The sequence below is a fragment of the Panthera leo genome, chromosome B2, assembly GCF_018350215.1.
Source record: "Panthera leo isolate Ple1 chromosome B2, P.leo_Ple1_pat1.1, whole genome shotgun sequence".
In the NCBI taxonomy this organism is placed as follows: Eukaryota; Metazoa; Chordata; class Mammalia; order Carnivora; family Felidae; genus Panthera; species Panthera leo.
Window position 1 is genome coordinate 80,048,159 of NC_056683.1, and position 24,075 is coordinate 80,072,233.

At 36.9% G+C, this 24,075-nt stretch overlaps 1 protein-coding gene across 5 annotated transcripts in view; it reads left to right on the top strand.

Moving 5' to 3' along the window:
• The first annotated feature begins 1,198 nt into the window (after positions 1 to 1,198).
• Positions 1,199 to 24,075, top strand: part of CASP8AP2 (caspase 8 associated protein 2) — a 51,726-nt gene continuing 28,849 nt past the window's right edge. For all 5 annotated transcript variants that reach the window (XR_006202701.1, XR_006202702.1, XM_042939363.1 and 2 more), the window contains exons 1-9: positions 1,199 to 1,240; positions 3,475 to 3,557; positions 5,901 to 5,969; positions 10,168 to 10,268; positions 10,816 to 10,890; positions 12,298 to 12,413; positions 15,877 to 18,086; positions 18,691 to 21,817; positions 23,872 to 23,971. Coding sequence is in view for 3 of the 5 variants with exons in the window: in XM_042939363.1 (XP_042795297.1) it covers positions 3,503 to 3,557; positions 5,901 to 5,969; positions 10,168 to 10,268; positions 10,816 to 10,890; positions 12,298 to 12,413; positions 15,877 to 18,086; positions 18,691 to 21,817; positions 23,872 to 23,971 (5,853 nt within the window). In the remaining 2 variants the exon portion in view is untranslated. The remainder of the gene's footprint in view (positions 1,241 to 3,474; positions 3,558 to 5,900; positions 5,970 to 10,167; positions 10,269 to 10,815; positions 10,891 to 12,297; positions 12,414 to 15,876; positions 18,087 to 18,690; positions 21,818 to 23,871; positions 23,972 to 24,075) is intronic.

The following is a 24,075-nucleotide window of genomic DNA, read 5'->3' on the forward strand; positions in this document are numbered from 1 at the left end:
CTGTAAAATGATATGCAATGAAGACTTTGATCTATTAGATTTCTGTTTAACCAAATCATTATCACCATTCTGTAAAAAACCCATTGACTGATTTTCCCTCCTCCATATGACAGTTTATTTTTAAATTAATTTATTTTTATTTTTTATTTTCATTAAATTTTTTTTAATGTGTGTTTATTTTTGAGAGAGAGAGACAGAGTTGTGAGTAGGAGACGGGCAGAGAGAGAGGGAGACACAGAATCTGAAGCAGGCTCCAGGCTCTGAGCTGTCAGCACAGAGCCTGACAGGGGGCTCAGACCCACGAGCCATGAGATCGTGACCTGAGCCAAAGCTGGTTGTCTAACGACTGAGCCACCCAGGCACCACTTTTATTTTTTTTTAACATTTATTTATTTTTGAGAGAGAGAGAGGGAGAGAACATGCATGCATGTGAACGGGAAAGAGGCAGAGAGAGAGGCAGATGATCCAAAGCAGGCTCGTCACTGTGAGCCCAGAGCCCGATGCAGGGCTCAGACTCCTGAACCTGTGAGATGGCCTGAGCTGAAATCAAGAGCTGGCTGCTTAACCGACTGACTGAGCTACCCAGGCGCCCCCATGTGACGGTTTATAGCTGGTAATAAGTTACTGTTAGAAAGCCTGTGAGTTTCTGCTGTGTCAGTAGTTTTGCTTTGCCAAGAGTTAGTTCAGTTATTTGACAAATATGATTATGCCATTTGTAATTATTGTACAGACTATATTATAACAGTTAATCAAATCAGCTAATTGGAAAAAGTGTTGCAATGGGGAATGTGAGTAATGAATAAAACGATATACTTTAGGGGTGCCTGGGTGGCTCAGTTGGTTAAGCGTCTGACTTGATTTCTGCTCAGGTCATGATCTCACTGTTCATGGTATTGAGCCCTGCGTCAGGCTCTGTGCCAACAGCGTGGAGCCTGCTTGAGATGTTCTCTCTCTCTCCCTCTCTGTCCCTGCCCCACTTTCAGACGAACACTGTTTCTCTCTCTCTAAATATAAATAAACATCTTTAAAAAAAGATATGTACTTTGATTGTATTTAAAAGTAGTAACATAAATTGTATCTCTTGTGATAGAACCATGACTTTTTCTTTGAGAATGAGTCCAGTGATTAGAGTTCTGACTTCTTTCTTTCTTTTTTTTTCTTAAGTAAGCTGTATACCCAGCGTGGGGCTTGAACTCATGACCTCGAGATCAAGAGTCAAATGCTTTACCAGCTGAGCCAGGTGCCCCCTGACTTCTTTCTTGCATAAACCACACCTATAAGACATTGCTTATGATTTCCATCCCTCCCTTCCTTCCTTCTTTAATTAAAATGGAGTAAGAATTTAGATACTTGTTTTTTTCTTTTTTTCCTTTTTTAATGTTTTTATTTATTTTTGAAAGAGGAGAGAGAGAGAGAGAGAGAGAAAGAGAAAGAGAAAGAGAAAGAAAGAGAAAGAGAAAGAGAAAGAGAGAGAGAAAGAGAAAGGGAAAGACAGAGCACGAGCTGGGTAGGGGCAGAGAGAGAGGGAGACACAGAATCTGAAGCAGGCTCCAGGCCCTGAGCTGTCAGCACAGAGCCTGATGCAGGGCTCAAACTCATGAATTGTGAGATCATGACCTGGGCTGAAGTCTGATGCTCAACCTACTGAGCCACCCAGGCGCCCCTAGATACTTGTTAATCAGTGTGAGTACAGACTAGGTTTTCTCTTCCATTATTTTGGATTATCTCACCTTCACTTGATTTGACAAGCAATCGTGTGTGTATCTTTCTGCTCACCTATGAATCTTTTCAAAGCATTCAGCTTAGTTTTTACTGGAAAAGAACTTCCTTTGGCAATATAATCTTTCATAATACTATTACTTAGAGAAATAAGGAAACCTGCATAATTGGATTTGGTAGTAAATGTGATCTGGCTATCGATAAGCCTATATCTCAGTTGGTGGGAGCAGAAATATACAGGTGCAGGTATTCTTAATGACTGTCCGTATCCACAGTGGCCATAGTTCATTGACCACAGGCATCATTCATCAGACTTTACTGGCAGAATGGAAAATGTCAGATAAGTCAGGTTTTCTCTTTCTTTCTTTCTTTCTTTCTTTCTTTTTTTAGCTGTTTTGGATACTTCTGTTGCTTTTTTCTTGCTACAAATAGCACTACATTGAATTTTCCTGTATATATATTTTGTAACCATGTGCTTGTATATCTCTCAGAATGAGTTACTAGATATGATTTGTTGGGTCAAAGATTATGTGCATATAAAAACTTGATAGCTATTGTCAAATTGCCTCCATGGAGTTTGTGCAAGTACATACTTGGGTGATGTATGAGAGTATGTCTTTTGTCACATCTTTACAAACCCTAGTATGGTATCAAATTCTTTACTATTTACCTGTCTTACTCTCTTATTGGTGAAAACACGTATGTCTGGAGTTCCCCAGACTGCTCCCAGGTTTGATGATTTGCTAAGAGGACTCACAGAACTCATCATGTAGTTGTACTTATTTAGTATGATATTGGCTTATTTTTGTATAAAAATTAATTTGTATTTTGGTCTATTTTATAAAATTAGTATCATTTACTTTGTGACATGGTTTAGCCATAATAAGTAAGCTTAAGCTTTTGGAAAACAGTAGGCACTTTTTTTGAAGTGATGGTAGAGAGTGAACTTATTCATTGTGTCCAAATTTAAAAACTGCTGTTTTTAAAAACGATTAAAAAAAATTTTTTTTTTTAACATTTTATTTATTTTTGAGACAGAGAGAGACAGAGCATGAATGGGGGAGGGGCAGAGAGAGAGGGAGACACAGAATCAGAAGCAGGCTCCAGGCTCTGAGCCATCAGCCCAGAGCCCGACGCGGGGCTCGAACTCACGGACCGCGAGATCGTGACCTGAGCTGAAGTCGGCCGCTTAACCGACTGAGCCACCCAGGTGCCCCTAAAAACGATTTTTTTAAATGTTTTTTTTTTGAGAGAGAAAGAGAGGGAGACACAGTGCAAGCAAGGCAGGGGCAGAGAGAGAGGGAGACACAGAATCTGAAGCAGGATCCAGGCTCCGAGTTGTCAGCACCGAGCCTGATGCAGGGCTTGAACTCGTGAACTGCAAGGTCACGGCCAGGGCCAAAGTAGGACACTTAACCGACTGAGCCACCCAGGTGCCCCTAAAAACGATTTTTTTAAATGTTTTTTTTTTGAGAGAGAAAGAGACGGAGACACAGTGCAAGCAAGGCAGGGGCAGAGAGAGAGGGAGACACAGAATCTGAAGCAGGATCCAGGCTCCGAGTTGTCAGCACCGAGCCTGATGCAGGGCTTGAACTCGTGAACTGCAAGGTCACGGCCTGGGCCAAAGTAGGACAATTAACCGACTGAGCCACCCAGGTGCCCCTAAAAATTGCTTTTTAACTGAAAGCTAGGTTTATTCTCTGAATTGTGAGGTTGATTTTAACAATGGAAAAATCTTTATATTTCATGCTTTAGATGGCGACTGTCAAAAGGAAATAGGATCATGGCAGCAGATGATGACAATGGTGATGGAACAAGTTTATTTGATGTCTTTTCTGGTAAGACCTGTCTTTCTGAACTGTCTTTCTAAGTGTATTTAATTGCAAAATCATTTATTCTCATTGAAAACACTCATCAACTCTTTCTTCCCACACATAAATGAATTAACATAGTAAGGTGCCTGGCAAATAGGAAATGTTTAGTAAATGTGAGCTTTCTTATTATTACAGGGCTTTTAAGGCTCTCAAATATAATGAAATTAACAACTTTGTCAATATGGGTGGTAATGATATTTATTTTTCTATCCAAAGAAATATAAAATAGGTATTTGTTACTCTTGAGTAAGTTGAATACATTATGGTCCTTTACTCCCAAATACTTAAGTGTGTATTTCATAAGAAAAACTTGGGTTTTTTAATATAAGAACAGCACAATTATCAAAATTTCAGTAAATTTAACATTGATATAATACTTTTATTTAATCTGCTATTTTTGTTCCTGTTTTACCAGGTAACCCCAACATTTTCTTTATTATTATGATTGGATTTTAATCTATCATTTTAATACTTTGTTTTTCTCATCTTTTTTTTTTCCTTCTGATTTTCTTACCTCCTTTCAAATGTTGAATATATTTTAGAATTTCATTCTAATTTATATATTAGCTTTTTGGGCTACAACACCTCTTTGCATTATTTTTTAGTGGCTGCTTAAGGGATTGGAGTATACCTCTTTAACATTTTGTAGTCTACTTCCTAGTATTGTACTTTTTCACCTAAGATGTAGAATCTTGTATGTATAGTTTTATTTAACCTTCATCCATCCTTTTATGTTAAAGATGTCATAAACCTCATGATACAGAGCTTCAATTTTTACTTTATATCATTCTACGTATCTTTAAAAACTTAAGAGGAATTAAAAGAAATTAAGAAAAATTTGTTATTTATATTTACTCTGTTATTTATCGTTTCTAGTCCTAGTATCCTCTAATGGCTTTTCAGTATCATTTTCCTCCCCATTCTCTCTTTTCCTCTTGGACTGCAGATATACAGTATGTGAGAACTTTTGATATTGCTAAGGTTACTAAGACATTTGTTGTTGTTTATTTGTTTTAAATCTTTTTCTCTCTATTCTTCAGATTGGGTAATTTTTATTGATTTACCTTCAAGTTCACTGGCTCTACTGTTAAGCACCTTCAGTGAAAATTTTTTTTCTTTTTTTTTTTTTGCATTAGATATTGCACTTTTCAGTTTTAGGATTTTCATTCTTTGCTTGTTTGTTTTAGTTATTTTTTATTTATTTAATTTAGTAATCTCTACATCCATTGTGGGGCCCAAACTCATGACCCCAAAATCAAGAGTTGCACTCCACCAACTGAGCCTGCCAGGCATCCCTCATTCTTTGTTTTAATGGTTTCTGTTTCTCTGCCAAGATTTCCTATGTAGTAATTTTTGGATTGCATTCTGGATGCTCAATTCTGTTATGTTCTAGAGACACTGGATTATGCTATATTGTTTTTACTTTTAGCAAGTATTTAACTTGGCTGAACTTAAACTTCTGTCTTACCTGTAGTGGATAGCAGCTGAAAACTCTGTTCAGATATTTTAGCTTTAACTGGACATTTTGGAGTTCTCACCTTTACTTATGTAGTTTGGAGGTCACTTGGAGATTTGGGCACAAATTGGGGAATACTCTTTCTGGATTTTCTTTCTTAGTTTCTAGTTGCTGTTATCATTCCCCAATTTTTTTCTTTCATTATTCAAGCTGTTGGGACCAGAGGTTTCCATCTAAGCTTTCACTGCTCATTGTGGCTCCAACTAGGGCTTATCCTTCTACAAAAAATTTTAATAAAGTGGGATAGGGAATGCATACAAGACTGTTTTCTCCTTTCAGGTGTTGTCTCCCATTCAGTTTTTGCCCTCTTTGGATTGTTTTTAGATTTTCAGATTGCCTTTTTTTTCTTATTTAATTGAGGTATAATTATACTTATAACATCCTATTAGTTTCAGGAATACAACATAATGATTCAGTATTTGTATATAATGTGAAATGATCACCACAATGATAGTCTAGTGGCAGAGCATTTGACTACAGATAGCTTTTAATAATTTGCTTAGAGTTTATAGTTATCAGCAGGAGGATTGGTCTGATAGAACCACTCTGCTATTATTGGAATTGGAACCTTCTCACAAGTTTGTTTTTGAAAGTGAGTTTTTAAGTCTAAATCTTATGTAATAGAGTCATAAATCTGTGTATTGAGATCTTTCTATTTATAAGGATGTTTAAAAATTGTAAACAATTGTGTTTTTTGGTATAAGACTAATAAAGTCTCTGTCTTTTCCTGGATTAGAAAAACTTCACTAACTGCATGAAGTCAGTTTTAATTATCTTTGATTTTCCTGCAGCTTCTCCTCTTAAAAATAATGATGAAGGTTCTTTGGACATATATGCTGGGTTGGACAGTGCTGTTTCTGGTATGTAAATTCTAAAATAAAAGTTTCATTTTCTTTGGTCAGTGTAGTGGAAGTATTTATTTTGTTGTTGCCAATTCTTGGGAGTAATACATAGTTCCTGAACAATTTGCCCATTCTTTGAAATGGTTATACTTAGGTAATTATTTTTTTGACCAAAGTTTGATCACTAAAACAAATTAGCACTCAGTTTTGCTATTCATCTAGGTCTTAGATTTAATTGGACCTAGAGCAAGTATATTTTGTACATTGAAATGCAGCTGCTGGTGGTGTCTATACATATATTACTACTCATACTGTCATGGCTTACATATTAGAACTTTTGAAAAGGGTAGTTACTATAAATGTTTTCAACTGTATCAGTAAGAGGTGCCTGGGTAACTCAGTTTGTTGGACATCCAGCTTTGGTTCAGGTCATGATCTCGTGGTTTGTGAGTTCGAGCCCTGCATTGTGAGTTCGAGGCCCTGTCAGGCCTCTATGCTGACAGCTCAGAGCCTGGAGCCTGTTTCAGATTCTGATCTCCCTCTCTCTCTCTGCCCTTCCCCCATTTGTGCTTGCTCGCTTGCTGGCTCTCTCTCTCTCTCTCTCTCTCTGTCTCTGTCTCTGTCTCGCTCTCTCAAAAATAAACATTAAACAAACAAACAAACAAATGTATCAGTAAGACTGGTATGGAGAGAGTCTAATGACCTATCCAAATTAGAAACCTTTCCATAATCAAATCTCTCAAAGCTTTGAACAAATATGGTCCTCACATCTGATTTGTTGTCATAAGTATTTTAGGTAAATTGGCTTTCCAACCAATCAGTATAGATTTGGATGAAATGCAGGAGATGCAGAAATATATAGCCCTTTGATTTGCAGGAGACACAACATCAAAAAGCTTGACACATATTTTCTATTTTCCCCACCTTTATTGAGATATAGTTAACACGTAACATTGTGTAAGTTTAAGTATTGATTTGATACACTTATACGTTGCAAAATGATTACCACTTTAGCCTTAGCTAAATTATGTGACATAATTACCTGCATCAATTATGTGATATAATTAGCCTGCATCAATTACGTGACATAATTACCATCTCTCTTTTGTGGTGAGAACATTTAAGATCTATTCTCTTAGCAACTTTTAAGTATGTAATACACACAGTATGATTAACTATCATCACTCTGCTGTGTTTTAGATCCCTAAACCTTATTTATCTTATAGCTAGAAGTTTATATTCTGGTTTTTTAAAGTTTATTTATTTATTTATTTAGAGAGAGAGCACAAGCGAGCATGAGCAGGGGAGGGGCAGAGAGAGAGGGAGAGAGAATCCCAAGTAGGCTCTTCCCTGTCAATACTGAGCCTGATGTGGGGCTAGAACTCACAAACCATGAGATCATGACCTGAGCTGAAATCAAGAGTGCTTAACCAACTGAGCCACCCAAGGGCCCCTGGAAGTTCATACTCTTTGATCAATATCTCTTCTGTCACCCCAGCCCCTGGTAACCACTGTTCTAGTCTGTTTCTATGTATTTGGCATTTTTATATTTCACATACAAGTTGATGTCATGTGCTATTTGTCTTTCTCTTTCTGACTTATTTCAATTAGCATAATGCCTGCAAGGTCTGTCCATGTTAGTGCAAATGGCAGGAGGTCCTTCTTTCTCATGGTTGAATAATATCCCATTGTATACATATGCCACATCTCTTTTAACCATCTGTTAATGAACACTTAGGTTGTTTCCATATGTTGGCTATTATGAATAATGCTGCAGTGAACATGGGTGTGCAGATATCTCTTTGAGATCCTGGGTTTGTTTTTTTAAGTTTTTATTTATTTATTTTGAGAGAGAGAAAGAGAGGAAAAGAGAGAAATTGAGTGGGGAAGGGGCAGAGAGAGGGGGGGACAGAGGATCTGAAGTGGGCTCTGCACTGACAGCAAAAACCCTATACGGGGCTCAAACCCATGAACTGTGAGATCATATTTATGACTCTATTACATATTAGTTTCAGGCATACGACATAATTATTCAGTATTTGTATATAATGTGAAATGATCACCATAGTAATAGTCTAGTGGTAGAGCATTTGATTACAGATAGCTTTCTGTACACTGCAGAGAGCCTGATGCAGGGCTTGAACCCATGAACCACTTCCACTTGAGCCGAAGTTAGGCGCTTTACCAATTGAGCCACCCAGGTGCCCTAAGATCCTCTTTTATATCCTTTGGATTAATACCCAGAGGTGGGATTACTGAATCATATTTCTATTTTTCAGTTTTTGAGGAACCTCCATAGTGTTTTCCATTGTAGCTGCACTGGTTTACATTCCCACTAATCTTGCACAAGTATTCTATTTTCTCCACATCCTTGCCAACACTTGTTATCTCATGGTTGTTTTTTGGTTTTTGTTTTTTTTTAATCGGGGAGGTCTCTGATAACAGCAGTCTTTACTGAACATTTACTTACTAAGTGTGGCAAGTGTTTGGTGCTTTTTATTTTTTACTTACTCATTTATTTTATTGAAGTATAGTTGACATACAGTGTTATATTAGTTTCAAGTGTACAAAATAGTGATTTGACAATTCTGTACCTAATGCAGTGCTCATCATGGTAAGTGTAGTTACTATTTGTCACCATACAAAGTTATTACAATATTATTGATTATATTCCCTATTCTATAGCTTTTATCTCCTCTTTTTGGTGATAGCCATTCTAGCAGGTGTAAGGTGTTATCTCATTGTGATTTTGATTTGCATTTCCCTAACAGTTAGTCAGGTTGAGCACTTTTCCATGTTCCTGTTGGCCATTTGTATGTCTTTGGGAAAATGTCTATTCAGTTTCTCTGCCCATTTTTCTGTCAGATTTTTTTTTTTTTTCCTTTGGCTGTTGAGTGGTATGAGTTCTTTATATATTCTGGATATTAACCCTATGTCAGATACTTAATTTGCAAATATTTTCTCCCATTCTGTGGGTTGCCTTTCACTTTGTTGATGGTTTTCTTTCCTATGCTGCAGCTTTGTAATTTGATGTAGTCCTACTTGTTATTTTTGCTATTGTTTCCCTTGTTTTTGGTGTCAAATCCAGAAAATCTTTGCCAAGACTGATGTCTAGGAGCTTACCCCCTTCCTTTTTTTTTTTCTCTAAGACTTTTTGGGTCTCACATTTAAATCCCATTTGGAATGCAAGCTGGTGTAGCCGCTCTGAAGACAGTATGGAGGTTCCACAAAAAACTAAAAATAGAACTACCTTACGGGCCAGCAATTGCACTACTAGGCATTTATCCACGGGGTACAGGTGTGCTGTTTCAGTGGGACACATGCACCCTCATGTTTAGCAGCACTATCAACAATAGCCAAAGTATGGAAAGAGCCCAAGTGTCCACTGATGGATGAATGGATAAAGAAGATGTGGTATATATATGTACAATGGAGTATTACTTGGCAATCAAAAAGAATTTGCAACTACGTGGGTGGAACTGGAGGGTATTATGCTAAGTGAAATTAGTCAGAGAAAGACATAAATCCTATGACTTCATTCATATGAGGACTTTAAGAAACAAAACAGATGAACCTAAGGGAAGGGAAACAAAAAATATAAAAACAGGGAGGGGGACAAAACAGAAGAGACTCATAAATATGGAGAACAAACTGAGGGTTACTGGAGGGGTTGTGGAGGGGGGATGGGCTAAATGGGTAAGGGGCACTAAGGAATCTACTCCTGAAATCATTGTCGATGATATATCCTAACTAATTTGGATGTAAATTTTAAAAAATTAAAAAAAAAAAACCATTTGGAGTTGATTTTTGTGCATGGAGTAAGATAGGGGTCCAGTTTTCTCAATACCATTTATGGAAAGAGCTTATCTATTCCCCATTGTATATTCTTCACTTGTCTGTCATACATAAATTTACTGTATTTATTTCTGGGTTCTGTATTCTGCTCCATTGATCTGTATATCTGTTTTTATGCCAATAGCATACAGTTTTGATTACTATAGCTTTGTATTAGGATTAGAGATCAGGAAATGTGATGCCTACAGCTTTGGTCTTCTTTTTCAAGACAGCTTTTTTATTTGCAGTCTTGTCATTTCATACGAATTTTAGGATTGTTATTTCTATTTCTGTGAAAAATGACATTGGAATTCTGATAGGGATTGCATTGAATCTCAAAGTACATGTTTTAATTTAAGGGCTTTTTGTATGTTTGTTTTAGACAGTGCTTCCAAATCGTGTGTACCATCCAGAAATTGTTTGGATTTATATGAAGAAATCCTGACTGAAGAAGGAACTGCAAAGGAGGCAACATATAATGATGTATGGGTTGCCAGAATTAAGGACAGAGTTATTTTAACCTTTTGTAACTTCTGAAGTGCAGACATCAGCTTATTATTAAACATTCTGTGTTGAAGAAATAGCTCTTAGTCTAAAAGAATATTTAAGTTTCTGTCTTCAGATCTGCTTTTTAAAATCTTTTCTGAATGCTTGTCTAAATTTAGTTATAATTTTGCTTGATTAAATTTAAGTGAATATATAAAACCTCAACAGGCAGTCAGTATGATAAAACATTTTATCTTTTCATGATTTGTACTAAGTTATAAAATGTCCCAAGACTTAATTCAGATGAATTTCTTTCTACCTTATTTGAATTTTAAGGTCTGGAGATTGAATGTGAAACTTAACAAGATGTGTTTTGGTTGAGACAATGTTAAAAACTAGTAGTTTTACTAAATATCTGTTAGTAGAAATAGACCTTGTCTATCCTTTGTAGGGGGTTGATTTTCTAAATTTTAAAATATTCCGAAGTGTCATATAAGCTAAGAAAATAATTTAGGATGATGCTTAATCTTTTTATATCTTACAGTTGCAAGTAGAATATGGTAAATGTCAGCTGCAAATGAAAGAGCTGATGAAAAAGTTTAAGGAAATACAGACACAGGTAGGATTATTATGAGTATTTTTGCCTCTCTGTTTTCTTTTACTGCTCCAGTCATTGAAGGGAAGTTTTATTGAGGCCCTAGGGCCTTTTGTGTTATTTTAAAATCAAAATGTAATAATTTTTTTTTGTTAGAAATTAAAATGCTTAAGTGTTGGCGGTTTATAAGGAAATTCTTCTTTTTAGTGTTAAATGATATAGCAAGTATGCAGAAACATGCATTATTTTCTGTGTCACTGAAAATGATATTGGAAAACTGATTTGTTAAATGGCACCGGCATAAAAATCTGTTACACTAGTTAACAAATAATAGAACATTAATGGAGATGATACCAGGTATTTTTTTTGTTTTTTGTTTTTTTTTTAATTTATTTTGAGAGAGAGAACACAAGTTGGGAGGGGCAGAGAGAGAGGGAGGGAGAGAGAGGGAGAATTCTAAGCAGGCCCTGTTCTATCAGCGTGGAGCCCAATATGGGGTTTGAACCCATGAACTGTGAGATCATGGCATGAGCCGAAATCAAGAGTTGGACACTTTAAGTGACTGAGCCACCCAGGAGCCCCGATACCGGGTGTTTTAAAAGGGAATGGTTTGAGGAGCAAAGATTTAGAATGGCTGTTGGGGGAAGGTGGTGATACCTTCATACTTTCGCAAGAGTGACTTTTTTGGTGAGCGTGCTGCAGAATACAGGAATGTCATGTCTTGTTTTGATTTTTATTTATTTATTTATTTTTTTTGGTAAAGTTGTTTCTCTTCGTTTCCCTTTCCCCCCAAATAACTAGCCAATCCTAAATTCATTCTTTGTTCATTTGAGAATTAGTACATTGTTGTAAGTTAAACGTGAGTTAAGTATAATAAAGCCTTATCATTTTTACCTTCAGTTTTCAAGGTAATAACCCAGGCAGAACTTTTTTCTTGTTATTGTCTTTTCATTTTGAACCTGGCTTTTTTTTTTTTTTAATGTTTATTTATTTTGAGAGAGAGAGCATGTGCACGCAGGTGTGTATGGGAGGGGCAGAGAGAGAGGGGGAGAGAGAATCCCAAGCAGGTTCCATGCTCAGTGCAGTGTCTTATCTCATGACTACGAGATCACAACCTGAGCCAATATCAAGACTTGGGTGCTTAACTGACAGCCACCCAGGTGCCCCTTGATCCATGTTTTAAGTAGTTTCACTTGAAATGGCCTTTGTTTGGTGTCTGTTATCTTTGAATCTCAGCTGTATAATGAACATAATAGTACTTCTTTCTCGTAGGACTTTTTTTGGAATCACACAAGATAAAAAACGTGATGCCTGGCTTGCAGTTAGAGCTTTCAGTAAACATTAGCTGTGTTATATAAGTAAAAGTTTAATAATCCTGTAGACCTATACTTTATTTATATATATACTTTAAATATATTTTATGATGTTTAGAATTTCAGCTTAAAAAATGAAAACCAGTCTCTTAAGAAGAATATTTCAGCACTTATCAAAACTGCTAGAGTGGAAATAAATCGCAAGGATGAAGAAATAAATAATCTTCACCAAAGGTATAATTGAGGGGTGTGGATCTGTTTATGAATTACATGGCTGTTGATATGTGGAATATTTTAAACTTTTGAGTGGAAAGATGAAAATCATGCATTTTATTAAGTCTTTAAGGTTTTACTATGACTAATATTCTCTCTCTTTTTAAAATTTTGGTTGGAGGCAGTATTTTCCAGAGAATTTCATGTTTCCTTCCCTTGCATAGTCAAACCTCCAAAGCAGTTATCTAAACTTGCTGTCTTCATTTTATGTTTCTCCTCACTCTTGACCCCCTTTCACTCTGACTTCTGCCTCCATTGGTACACCCAAATAGCTGTCATTTTGCTCAACGGTGACTGCCTCTAAGTCTATCAGATAGTTTTGATTTCTCATTTTAACCACCCTCACACATTATATGACATAATTGACCTTTTCTTGAAAATAGTCTCTTGATTTGGCTTTCATGGTTCTTAATTTTCTTCCTAACTTGAGGTTTATTCTTCTGTACTTGACTAGGTTGGAATTCTTAAAACTCAGACCTATGTCTTTTCCTTTCTCTGTCAGTATATTCATTTGAAGTAATCTCACTCCTACTACATCAGTTCCATTTATATAGAAATAACTACTTCACATCTATACAGAATTTTCAAAATTACCTCATTCAAAATGGAATTTATGATCAAACCTCTTCAGTTGTTTCTTACTCAGTGGGTTCTCCATCATTTATTCAGCTGGTGTAAACCAGAGACCTAGGGGTAGACTGGCCATTTAATTTATTGCCCACACCAGGACCCTTTTGAGAGTAGAAGGGCATGCTATTAATAATTGCACTGAGATTACTTGGCAAACTGGGACACATAGTCACCGTGCCTAGAAGCTGTCATTGACCCTTACCTCTCTAATCGTCCCTCAGACCTAATTCATTACCATGTTCTGCTGATTTTTATGTCTTTATAATCTCTCAAATTATTCATTTCTCTCCGATTTTACCATCATTGTTACCTATCAACTCTCATCTGGCAGTAGCCTTTGTGCTGGTATTTCTGCATCCATTCTTGCTCTTTTCCACCTCTGGTTCATCTCTTCTCAGTATAAAAGCCCCACACAGGACACTTTTTAAACCACACTGAACATCTCACTATCATAGAATTACTCCATCCTACCCTCTTTCTTAATTAAAATACATCAATGGATTCTCATTGTTCTTAGGATAAAAGATCATAAATCTGAACGTGGCCCACAAGACTCTTCCCAATATGGTTCTAAACTACTTTTCAGGCCTTGCCTTTAGTGTTTACCTTTGCCCTAGGCATCATAGCTCTGGAATTTCTGCATTCTTTTGGTTCCTTGGATGTACCATGAGCTCTGCCTTTGCCACCTGTTTCCCATCCTCCACTTGCTAAAAACCAACCTATCCTCAGGTCTTTTTCACAGGGGTATTAGTCTGTTATTCCTCTTACACTTAGAATTTTTAAAGTCATTAATGGGGTTACTTCTTTAGTATCTTTCTCTTTCTAATCTCCCTGTTATCTCTGTTAAGAGCTCTGTGGGTTAGAATTATCTTTTAGTATCTATCTTTTCACTAAACTGTAAGCTTCATGGGAGCAGTGACCATGTCTGTGTATCTTCACCATTTTATCAAGCACTTAGCTCAGAGTTTGGCGCATGGCAGATGGTCAATAAATGATTGACAGGTGAATGAAGGTAATTTTATATGTAGACTGTGTGATACTGTAAAGCACTTCAGGCCTTTTGGAAATGAAGATGGCTGTGTGTTTACTAAACTAAATCGCACCAGTGCAGCTAGTATGATTGCTTCCTGAAATTTTGGGGAAATTTTATACATATTTAAATCTGTGAGGGGATAGTTGTGATGTTTTAACAGGGTGGAGAGAGAAACTGGGTGAATAAATGATGAGACTTATGTCATTAGATTAATTCATGTGGTTATACCTTATCTAATAAACATTCTGCCAGTTATTTTCACTTTTTAATTGTGACCTGTATCTGGTATTCTACTGGTGTTTATCATTTGGCTGAAACCTCACGTTTAATAGAAAACATATACATAATGTAAGGTGAAAATTTAAGAGTATAAATTCTGGAAAGTGTGTAAGGTAAAGGTTTGTTTTAAATAAAGCTTTTTTTTTTTTTAAGTTTATTTATTTAACTAATCTGTACACCCAATGTGGGGCTCAAACTCATGACCCCAAGATCAAGAGTCACATTCTCTTCCAACTGAGCGAGCCAGGCTCCCCCTAAAACTTTTGATAGTATTTTATCTATCTAGCGTGCACATGCTGGGGAGGGGCAGAAAGAGAGGGAGAGAGAAAATCCTAAGCAGGCTCTGTGCTGTCAGTGCAGAGCCCGTTGTGGGGCTCGATCCCACGAACCGTGAGATCATGATCTGAGCTGATATAAAGAGCTAGATGTTTGACTGGGCCACTGAGGCACCCCCAAATTTCCCTTTTTTATAGGGATACTAGTTATAGTGGATTAGGGCTCACTCTAGTGACCTCTCTTTAACTTGATTCCCCTCTGTAAAGACCCTCTCCTCAAAGTCACATTGTAAGATACTGGGAGTTAGGACTTGAACATATGAATTTTGGGGAGAACATAACTTAACCCATTATAAGATCCATATAAGATCTATATATTGTTTTAGATTGTATATTTCCCATATCCTCTTTTGTTTAATTAAAATCTCCCCTTATTCTCCTGAGTCTTTTAAATTTTGGTGTTCTCTGTACATTTAGTACTGATTAGGATTAGATTTATGGAGATTTAGAGAAGTTATGGAAGTTCAGGAAGATGGACTGAGAACTAAAATGAGCTATTTGCCTATTATTGTTAGGAAATCTGCCAGTTTTCTGAAACACTAATATAAAACCCTAAGACTTAGACTCTTTTTGGTTAAATAATAAATACACGCCATTTCCCTAAGAAAGAATCACAACTCTATATTTCTCTTTATTTTTGCATAGTATGTGGCACTTTAAGATGGCTATTGATGCTTTGGTTTACTGTGGGATTGTATGTGAAACAGAAAACCAGGGTAGAGAGCTACGTAGAACTCTATGATTGTGTTGTCTGGCAACATTTTACTTTTCCTTCTGTTTCAGTTGCACTAGAGTGAGTGAGGGCAAGAAAATAATGTTATTTGTTCTAAAAGAAATGAATCTGTGGTTAGTTTGGCAGTTATCCACCTGTGGTGAGGGAAGTCTGGAAGACCTTGGTAAGGCCTGATAGAACAGAGAGGTCCTCTAGTCTTTGTTGAACAAAGCAAATGAAAGGGAGTTCCTTGTTTTGAAAACAGGCCCATTTAGTTGGAAGCTGGTAAGCATCACTCACATCTTTATATGAAGTAAAACAGTTTTGCCAGTGTGGGGACCCCTGAATTTTAAAATGTTTTGCATGTGATTAAAATCTGGATCATTAAAAAGCAATTAACTTTGTTTTTTGTTGTGAATTTCTATCTCTCAACAGACTGTCTGAGTTCTCACATTTTCGAAATAATCACAAAACTCTAAGGACACCAGATATAGTTAAAACAAAAGATCTTAAATCCAGATCTCCCCATTTGGATGATTGTGCAAAGACTGATCTCAGAGTGAAAAGTGATGTTTCTAAAGATGTACATCATAGCACTTCACTGCCAAATCCCGAAAAGGAAGGAAAATCACATTGTGAAAAAAAGAGCACTTTGTATTTGTCTCCATTTACTGAAAAACACTGCAACAATGGCATTTGGTCACGTTCCCATTATCAGGTTGGTGAGAGTATCTCAAATGAGGATAATAGAAGAGGGAGAAAAGATATTAGACATAGCCAATATAGCAGAGGAACGGATAGAATACGGAAAGACTTAAATTCTAGTTGTGGTGATAGTGAATCAAGGAACACAGAGGCTAGTCAAAGGCTACAAGGACGTCCTGAGAAATATGGTAAAGGTGAACCAAAGGCTGAAAGTAAAAATTCAAAGTTTAAAAGTAATACAGATATGGATTATAAAAATGAACGCATTAACTCTTGGGAAAAAGAGACCTTTAGAGAAAGGTCATATACTCGAGTAGAATCTCAAAGTGACAAAAAACTAGAAAGACAAAGTGAAAGATCACAAACTATAAATAGAAAAGAACTTAAGTCTCAAGACAAAGAAGAAAGAAAAGTTGATCAGAAACCTAAATCCGTAGTAAAAGACCAGGATCATTGGAGAAGATCTGAACGACCATCACTTACTCATTCCAAGAATGAAATAAAATCTCATAATTCAAGTAAATACCATCTAGAAGAGAGAAGAGGAAGGGAAGATTGTAAAAGAGATAGGGGTGTAAGTAATCATAGTTTTCAAGAAGGAAGATGTCCATCCTTTTTTTCATCCAGCAGAACTCATAAACACACTGACTCCAAAGAATTTGATGCTGTGCACCAGTGGGAAAATACACCTTTAAGAGCAGAACGGCATAGGACTGAAGATAAGAGGAAAAGAGAACGAGAAAGCAAAGAAGAAAATAGGCATATAAGAAATGAAAAAAGAACACCTACAGAACATTTGCAGAAGACTAGCAAAGAAACTAAGAAAACCACTACGAATTTAAAGAGACAGAATGAGCCCCAAAGTGATAAAGGTGAAGTCTCTAACAATGAGGTTTCTGAAGGAGCAGATAATAAAGAGCCTGCAATTAAAGCTGACAGTGGTCCAAATGAAACAAAAAACAAAGACTTAAAGTTGAGTTTTATGGAAAAATTGAACTTAACCCTTTCTCCTGCCAAAAAGCAGCCTGTTTCTCAGGATAACCACCCGAAAATAACCAATATCCCCAAATCCAGTGGCATATGTGATTTGGAGTGCTTGGTTCAGGCGACAACAGTGACATGTGTTTCCTCTGTCAGTGAACATACCGCAGAGGAAACCAAATCAAAGTTATTGGAACCAAAGGATGCTCTTGCAGTTGCATCTGAACCCAGGACCAGTAATCCAGAAAGGAAAATGGAAGGAGAGAGTGTGTTGGTTAAATCTGTTGAGAATACTATGGGTTGTGATGTGCCCATTTGTGGTACAGAGACTCCCTTCTCAGCACCTGTGGAAATGGAACAAACAGAATCCTTGTTTCCATCATCAACAGAAATGGAACAAACCATTAATGGTGCCAGGGAAGCAGTTCCTGTGGTAATGGACATATTACAAACAAATGTTTCTCAAAACTTTGGCTTGGAATTGGATACTAAAAGAAATGTTGATTTAAATTCTTGTAGTGTTTCTGAAGGTATGGAGATGAAGGAGCCTTCTGCAACAAAAGTAGCTGAATCCAGTGACAGCATTTTGCAGCCTTCAGTTGAAGAAACTGAAATTTTGCCAGTAGCCCTTTCAGAAGATGGTAACCCCAAATTTGAGCCTTCTCTTGTAGATACACCATTGGATGAAAGTAAGTCTTGTCATTTGGAGCCTTGCTCACCTAAAGAGACACAAGAATCTTCACTTCAGCAGTCTGCGATAGTGGACAACAGAATGGAAATCGGTGAAACAAACTCAGTATATAATGATGATGAGAATTCAGTTTTGAGCATTGACCTCAATCACCTGAGGCCTATTCCAGAAGCCATCAGTCCTCTGAATAGTCCAGTGAGACCTGTAGCAAAAGTTCTTAGACTGGAAAGCCCATCTCAAGTTTCATTATGTAATAACAGTCATAAAGGTAATAGTTTATATTATGTTCTATAACTTTTTGTGAGACTGTAAAATATATAAGAAGAACTAGTGCTTTTTCTTTTTTGATAACATAGTTAACATATTGTTCAGACCCCTGTTAATTAGAGAGGTACATCAAGCCTTTAATCTAAATTTAGATAACTCTTATTTTTACAAACAAGGGAGTTGTAGGACAGGTTGTTTCAAATACTCTTTGCTTGCTTTCAGATATATTTTTTATTCCAAAGCCATCATCAAATGGTATAGAGTAGGTGATCCTAACATGAAGTAAAGATACCTGACCAGTTGGTTGATGGTTATCCAAATGACCAAACCACACCATCACTGAGTACCAACTGAGGCCAGGAAAGACATAGGACATGATTAAGTATTAAACATTAACATACTACTAAGAAAAAAAAAGCTATTAAAAATGGTGACAAAAGACATATGACATGATTAAATATTAGTCATTAACATTCTACTAAAAAAAAAGCTATTAAAATAATGAGTTGCCTCAGTACTTAAGTTTTTGTTATATTTAGTATGGAAATGTCAAATGACTAGGACTCAGTTGTCATGTGACTATAATACACTTTTCTCTTCCACAGATATATTTCCACCAGATTCGGCTCAATCTACCTCTAAGAGCAAGTCTGATCTCAATAAGGAAAATCAAAAGCCAGTTTGCAAATCTGACAAATTTACAGATGCAGACTACCATAAGAATTCATCTTTAGATGAATTGGAAGAAGGAGAAATTATAAGCGACAGTGAAAAATCTAAACCACAAGAAAGTTTTGAAAAAAGTGCCAAACCCAGAACTTCTACTGAAGTCCAGAATGCAAAAAGTAACCCAGGAAGTAGGAAAAGTACTATGCACTTGGGTAAAGACAGTAGGAAAACATCTATAAAAATTCATCAGACCAAAAGCAGATGGAATAATAATAGACAAAGTGAATCTAGCAGATCTTCAAAAACAGAGAGGAAAGATAAGACCATGAGTACCTCCAGCCTGGAAAAAATAGTTCCAATTATTGCTGCACCCTCTTCTGTACGAGAGATTATGCACATGTTACGAATGTTAAGAAAACATGTAAGGAAAAATTATATGAAATTCAAGGTAAAATTTTCATTAATACAATTTCATAGAATTATCGAGTCAGCAATTTTGAGTTTTACATCACTAATTAAACACCTTGACTTATCCAAGATCTCAAAGTCAGTGACTACCTTACAGAATAATCTCTGTGATGTTATAGAATCCAAACTTAAGCAAGTTAAAAAGAATGGCATTGTGGATCGTTTGTTTGAACAGCAGCTACCAGATATGAAAAAAAAATTGTGGAAGTTTGTAGAAGAACAGCTGGATTATTTGTTTGGAAAGCTTAAGAAAATCTTAGGAAAGTTTTGTGATTCCATAAACTTTGGCAGTGACAGTGATGAAGGAAAACGTGAAAAGATAAATAAGGAGAAAGCACAATATTCAAACTGTCAGAAGGGGAATGTGGACAACTCCAGCAAAGAAATGCTGAAAGAGAAATCCCCCAAATCGGAAGATTCTGTTAATCATAAGTCTGCACTTGGATGTAAAAAATCTGAGGAAAAACCTCAAGATAATTTCAGTATTAACACAGTAAAGCGTGACATTAAAAAAAGTTCTAACACTTGCTTTGATAACATTAAGAACTCTCAGTCTGAAGAACACTCCTTGGAACCAAACTGTCCCAGCATCCCAAAGCCAGGAAAAATGGAAGGCAGCACTATAGAGGATGCACAAACATCCCAGCATGCAGCTTTGAAGCCAGAACGCAGTTTCGAGATTCTTACTGAACAGCAAGCATCTAGCCTTACTTTTAATTTAGTGAGCGATGCACAGATGGGTGAAATATTCAAAAGTTTGTTACAGGGTTCTGATCTTTTGGATAACAGTGTTAATTGTAATGAAAAAAGTGAGTGGGAGTTAAAGACTCCAGAAAAACAGCTGCTGGAGAGTCTTAAGTGCGAATCTATACCAACTTGTACAACTGACGAGCTGGTTTCAGGGGTGGTTTCTCCATGTCCTAAAATGATTAGTGATGACAATTGGTCATTATTGTCATCTGAGAAAGGTCCATCTTTGTCTTCAGGACTTTCTTTGCCAGTTCATCCTGATGTGTTGGATGAAAGTTGTATGTTTGAAGTGTCCACTAATATAGCTTTGAGTAAAGATAATGGATGTAGTTCAGAAAAGAGCAAGCCCTGCATTTCCTCCATACTTCTTGAAGATCTCGCAGTCTCTTTAACAGTACCATCACCTCTGAAGTCAGATGGTCATCTCAGTTTCTTAAAGCCTGAAGTTTTGTCTAGTTCAACTCCTGAAGAAGTTATTAGTGCCCATTTTAGTGAAGATGCCTTACTTGAAGAAGAGGATGCATCTGAACAAGATATTCATTTAGCTCTGGAGTCTGATAATTCGAGCAGCAAATCAAGTTGTTCTTCATCATGGACAAGTCGGTCTGTTACTCCAGGCTTTCAGTACCACCCCAACCTACCCATGCATGCTGTCATAATGGAAAAGTCCAATGATCATTTCATTGTGAAAATACGGCGTGCTGCACCATCTACCTCCCCTAGTCTTAAACAGAATATGGTGGCTGACGAGTCATTGGCATCGTTGCCAAGAGTGGAAAAGGAAGCAGATAAAGCAGTGGAGAAAGAATATGTTTCATGTCAGAATGAAGTTTTTAAATCTGTGGAGGAATTAAATTCCAACAACAATGTTGACAGCAGTAAATCAGCTCCTGAAGAACAGGACTGTATGATACAAACACAGGTTCCTGATATATACGAATTTCTTAAAGATGCTTCAGGTAAAGTGAGTCATGGTAATGAAGTGGCTGATGAGTGTTTCAAGTTGCATCAAGTATGGGAACCAAAAGTACCTGAAAGCATTGAGGAATTGCCTCCAATGGAAGAAATTTCACATTCTGTTGAGGATCAACTTCCAGACACATATATAGACCTCACAAAAGATACAGTCACTGAGACCAAAAACTTGGGGGAATTCATAGAAGTAACAGTTTTAAATATTGATCAGTTGGGATGCTCTGAAGGCAATTTGGATCAGAATGCTCAAATACTAGATGATATGCAGCCTGATACTGTAGATGCTTTCATTGATTTGACACAAGAGGTTTCAAGTGAGAGTAAAAATGAGAGTAACCATCCTGCTTTAGGTGTTGAACGCTTGGAATGTCAGGTGATATGTGTGGATGAAGATAACTCTAAGGAAGGAAAGGTGCAAGTGGCAAACGGGCCTTTGGAATGCATTGTTGAAGAAGCCTGTATCGATTTGACCTCAGAACCTCCCAGTTCATGTGAAGTAAAAAAGGATGACTTAAAACCAGAGTCGGCATCAAATTCTGATAGTTCAGTGTTGCCTGGGACTTTGGATAATGCTCCTAAAAAGAGAAAAAAACTTTCTGATCTAAATCATTCTCATAAAAAACAGAGAAAGGAAACAGACTTAACCAGTAGGGAAAAGACTAAGAAAATTACCCATGATTCTGCTGAGAATGGTGAAGCTCACCGAAAGAAAGCCAGTAAGAAAAAGGCCCCTGCAGTGACTAAAGATCCCTCATCGTTGAAGTCAAGCCCAGGGATCGAGGAGCTGTCAGCAACTGCCACTTCTCCTATAAGCCTTTCTGCAAAGAATGTTATTAAAAAGAAGGGAGAAATTATAGTTTTATGGACAAGGTAAGAATCTTGAGACTTTTAAGTCACCAGGAAATTTTGAGAGGCCAGGCATCTGTTCTGTCATGTCATCATAGTTTTATCCCATCCTAAAATAAGGCAAGTGAGGACTGACTTCAAAAGTGGCCAAAGTTGGTAGAGGATGCATTCTAGAGTGCAGTCCAACTGTAGTATAGAACAGTTTAGAGCAGTGGCTCTTAACCAGGTATGTGCATTAGCACCATGGACATAACTTTTCACTGTTCTTTTAAAAAATTTTTTTTAACTTTTTCGGTTAAAATTTCTTTGTAAGGAACTGGTATAACCACATTTTAGAAAGGAAGAATATAACCACATTTTAGAAAGGAAGAATGACAGGTGGTGAAACGGGCAAAAAGTGCATTTGTAATTTGAGTTTTCCCCTAAACTAGGAGTTTCGAAAAAGTTTCATCAATTGGTTGTCCTCTTGACTTTCACGTAAACTTTTTAAGAAATGGAGATTTAAAGGTGACTACATTTGTGAACCATTGGACTAGAGGTTCATGCTCTCCAGACTTAACTAGAGTGCATAATGAGGGAAACTGAATCATGTTGAAATTGGTGACCATTTTTGTTTATTTTACTTATTTAGTTTAATTTGTTTTATTCCATTTAATTAATTGCATTTAATTTTTAAAAATATATTTATTTTGATAGGGAGAACATGCATGTGCAAGCGGGAGGGGGGGCAGAGGGAGAGAGGGAAGTGGAATGTGGGGACATGCATGTTTGGGGAACAGTTGGTGTTTGGCTCTTTGCCCCATTTGAGAGTCCCACATCCTTTTTTTTTTTTTTTTTTAAGTTTTATTAATTAATTTAGAGAGAGCACAAGTGGGGGAGGGGCAGAGAGGAGAGACAGAATCCCAGGCAGGTTCTACTCCATCAGCACAGAGCCCCATCAAACTCAACAACTATGAGACCATGACCAGAGCCCAGATCAAGAGTAGGATGCTCAACCGACTGTGCTACCCAGGCACCCTGAGAGTCCCACATTCTTTCTCCCTTGTCACCTTGAGCTTAGCTCAAGTCTCTAGAAACTGTCCCTTTGCTTTTGCTCTTAACCTCTGGTCCTGGACATGCTCAAAGGTCTAGGGGGAATGTATAGCAACCCCCTGGTAACCAGTTTTGTTTAATACCACAGTCTTCCATGCCTTCATTCCAGATAATTTATAGATGGCAGAATAGTATCTCAGAGATTATAACACGCACTGGTTCAGATCACGTAGAAAAACAAATCTGGGAATGAGAATACCTGGATTCTATTTTACTTTTGGTTTTTCTGCTTATGAAGACTTTGATCTTATTTGGGCCCTAATTTTAAAAGTACACATTGGGGCACCTGGGTGGCTCAGTGGGTTAAGCATCTGACTTCAGTTCATGTTATGATCTCTTGGTTTGCAAGTTCAAGCCCTGCATCTGGCTGTCTGCTGTCAGTGCAGAGCCCACTTCGGATCCTCTGTCTCCCTCTCCCTCTCCCTCTGCCCCTCCCCTGTGTGTGAACGTGTGCACTTTCTCTCAAAAATAAATATTAAAAAGAAAGTACACATTAAAGGTAGATTAAGAAAAAAAAAACCTTTAATTTTGTCATTAGAATAAATTGGTTTATTTTAGAAAATTTTGGGGGGCCCCCGGGTGGCTCAGTTGGTTGAGCATCTGACTTCAGCTCAGGTCATAATCTCGTAGTGTGTGAGTTCCAGCCCCACGTCGGGCTTTGTGCTGATAGCTAAGAGCCCGGAGCCTGCTTCAGATTCTGTCTCTCTCTGCCTCTTCCCCACTCACACTCTGTCTCTCAAAAATGAATAAATGTTAAAAAAAAATTTTTTTTTAATTTTTTGGGAAATATGTGTGAACTCAAACATTAAAATCATGCATACTATTTCTCAGAGATAATCATTGTTCATATTTTGCTGTATGCAGTTTGTTTCTGTGGGCTTTTAAGAAAAATGTCACCTCCTATTTGTAGACATTAAGGCATTGGAATTTTTGTTACCTTTCTACTCTAATCTACAGAAACTAAAATAACATTTTTCTCTCTTCAGAAATGATGACCGGGAAATTTTATTGGAGTGTCAAAAAAGAGGGCCATCATTGAAAACATTTTCTTATTTAGCTGCCAAGTTGAATAAAAATCCATATCAGGTAACTACCCAATTTTTACATTTCTATAATTTTACAAGTGTTTCTACTATATTTAGATTTAACCTTTATCATGTTTAAAGTACGTAGATATTATCCAATTTCTT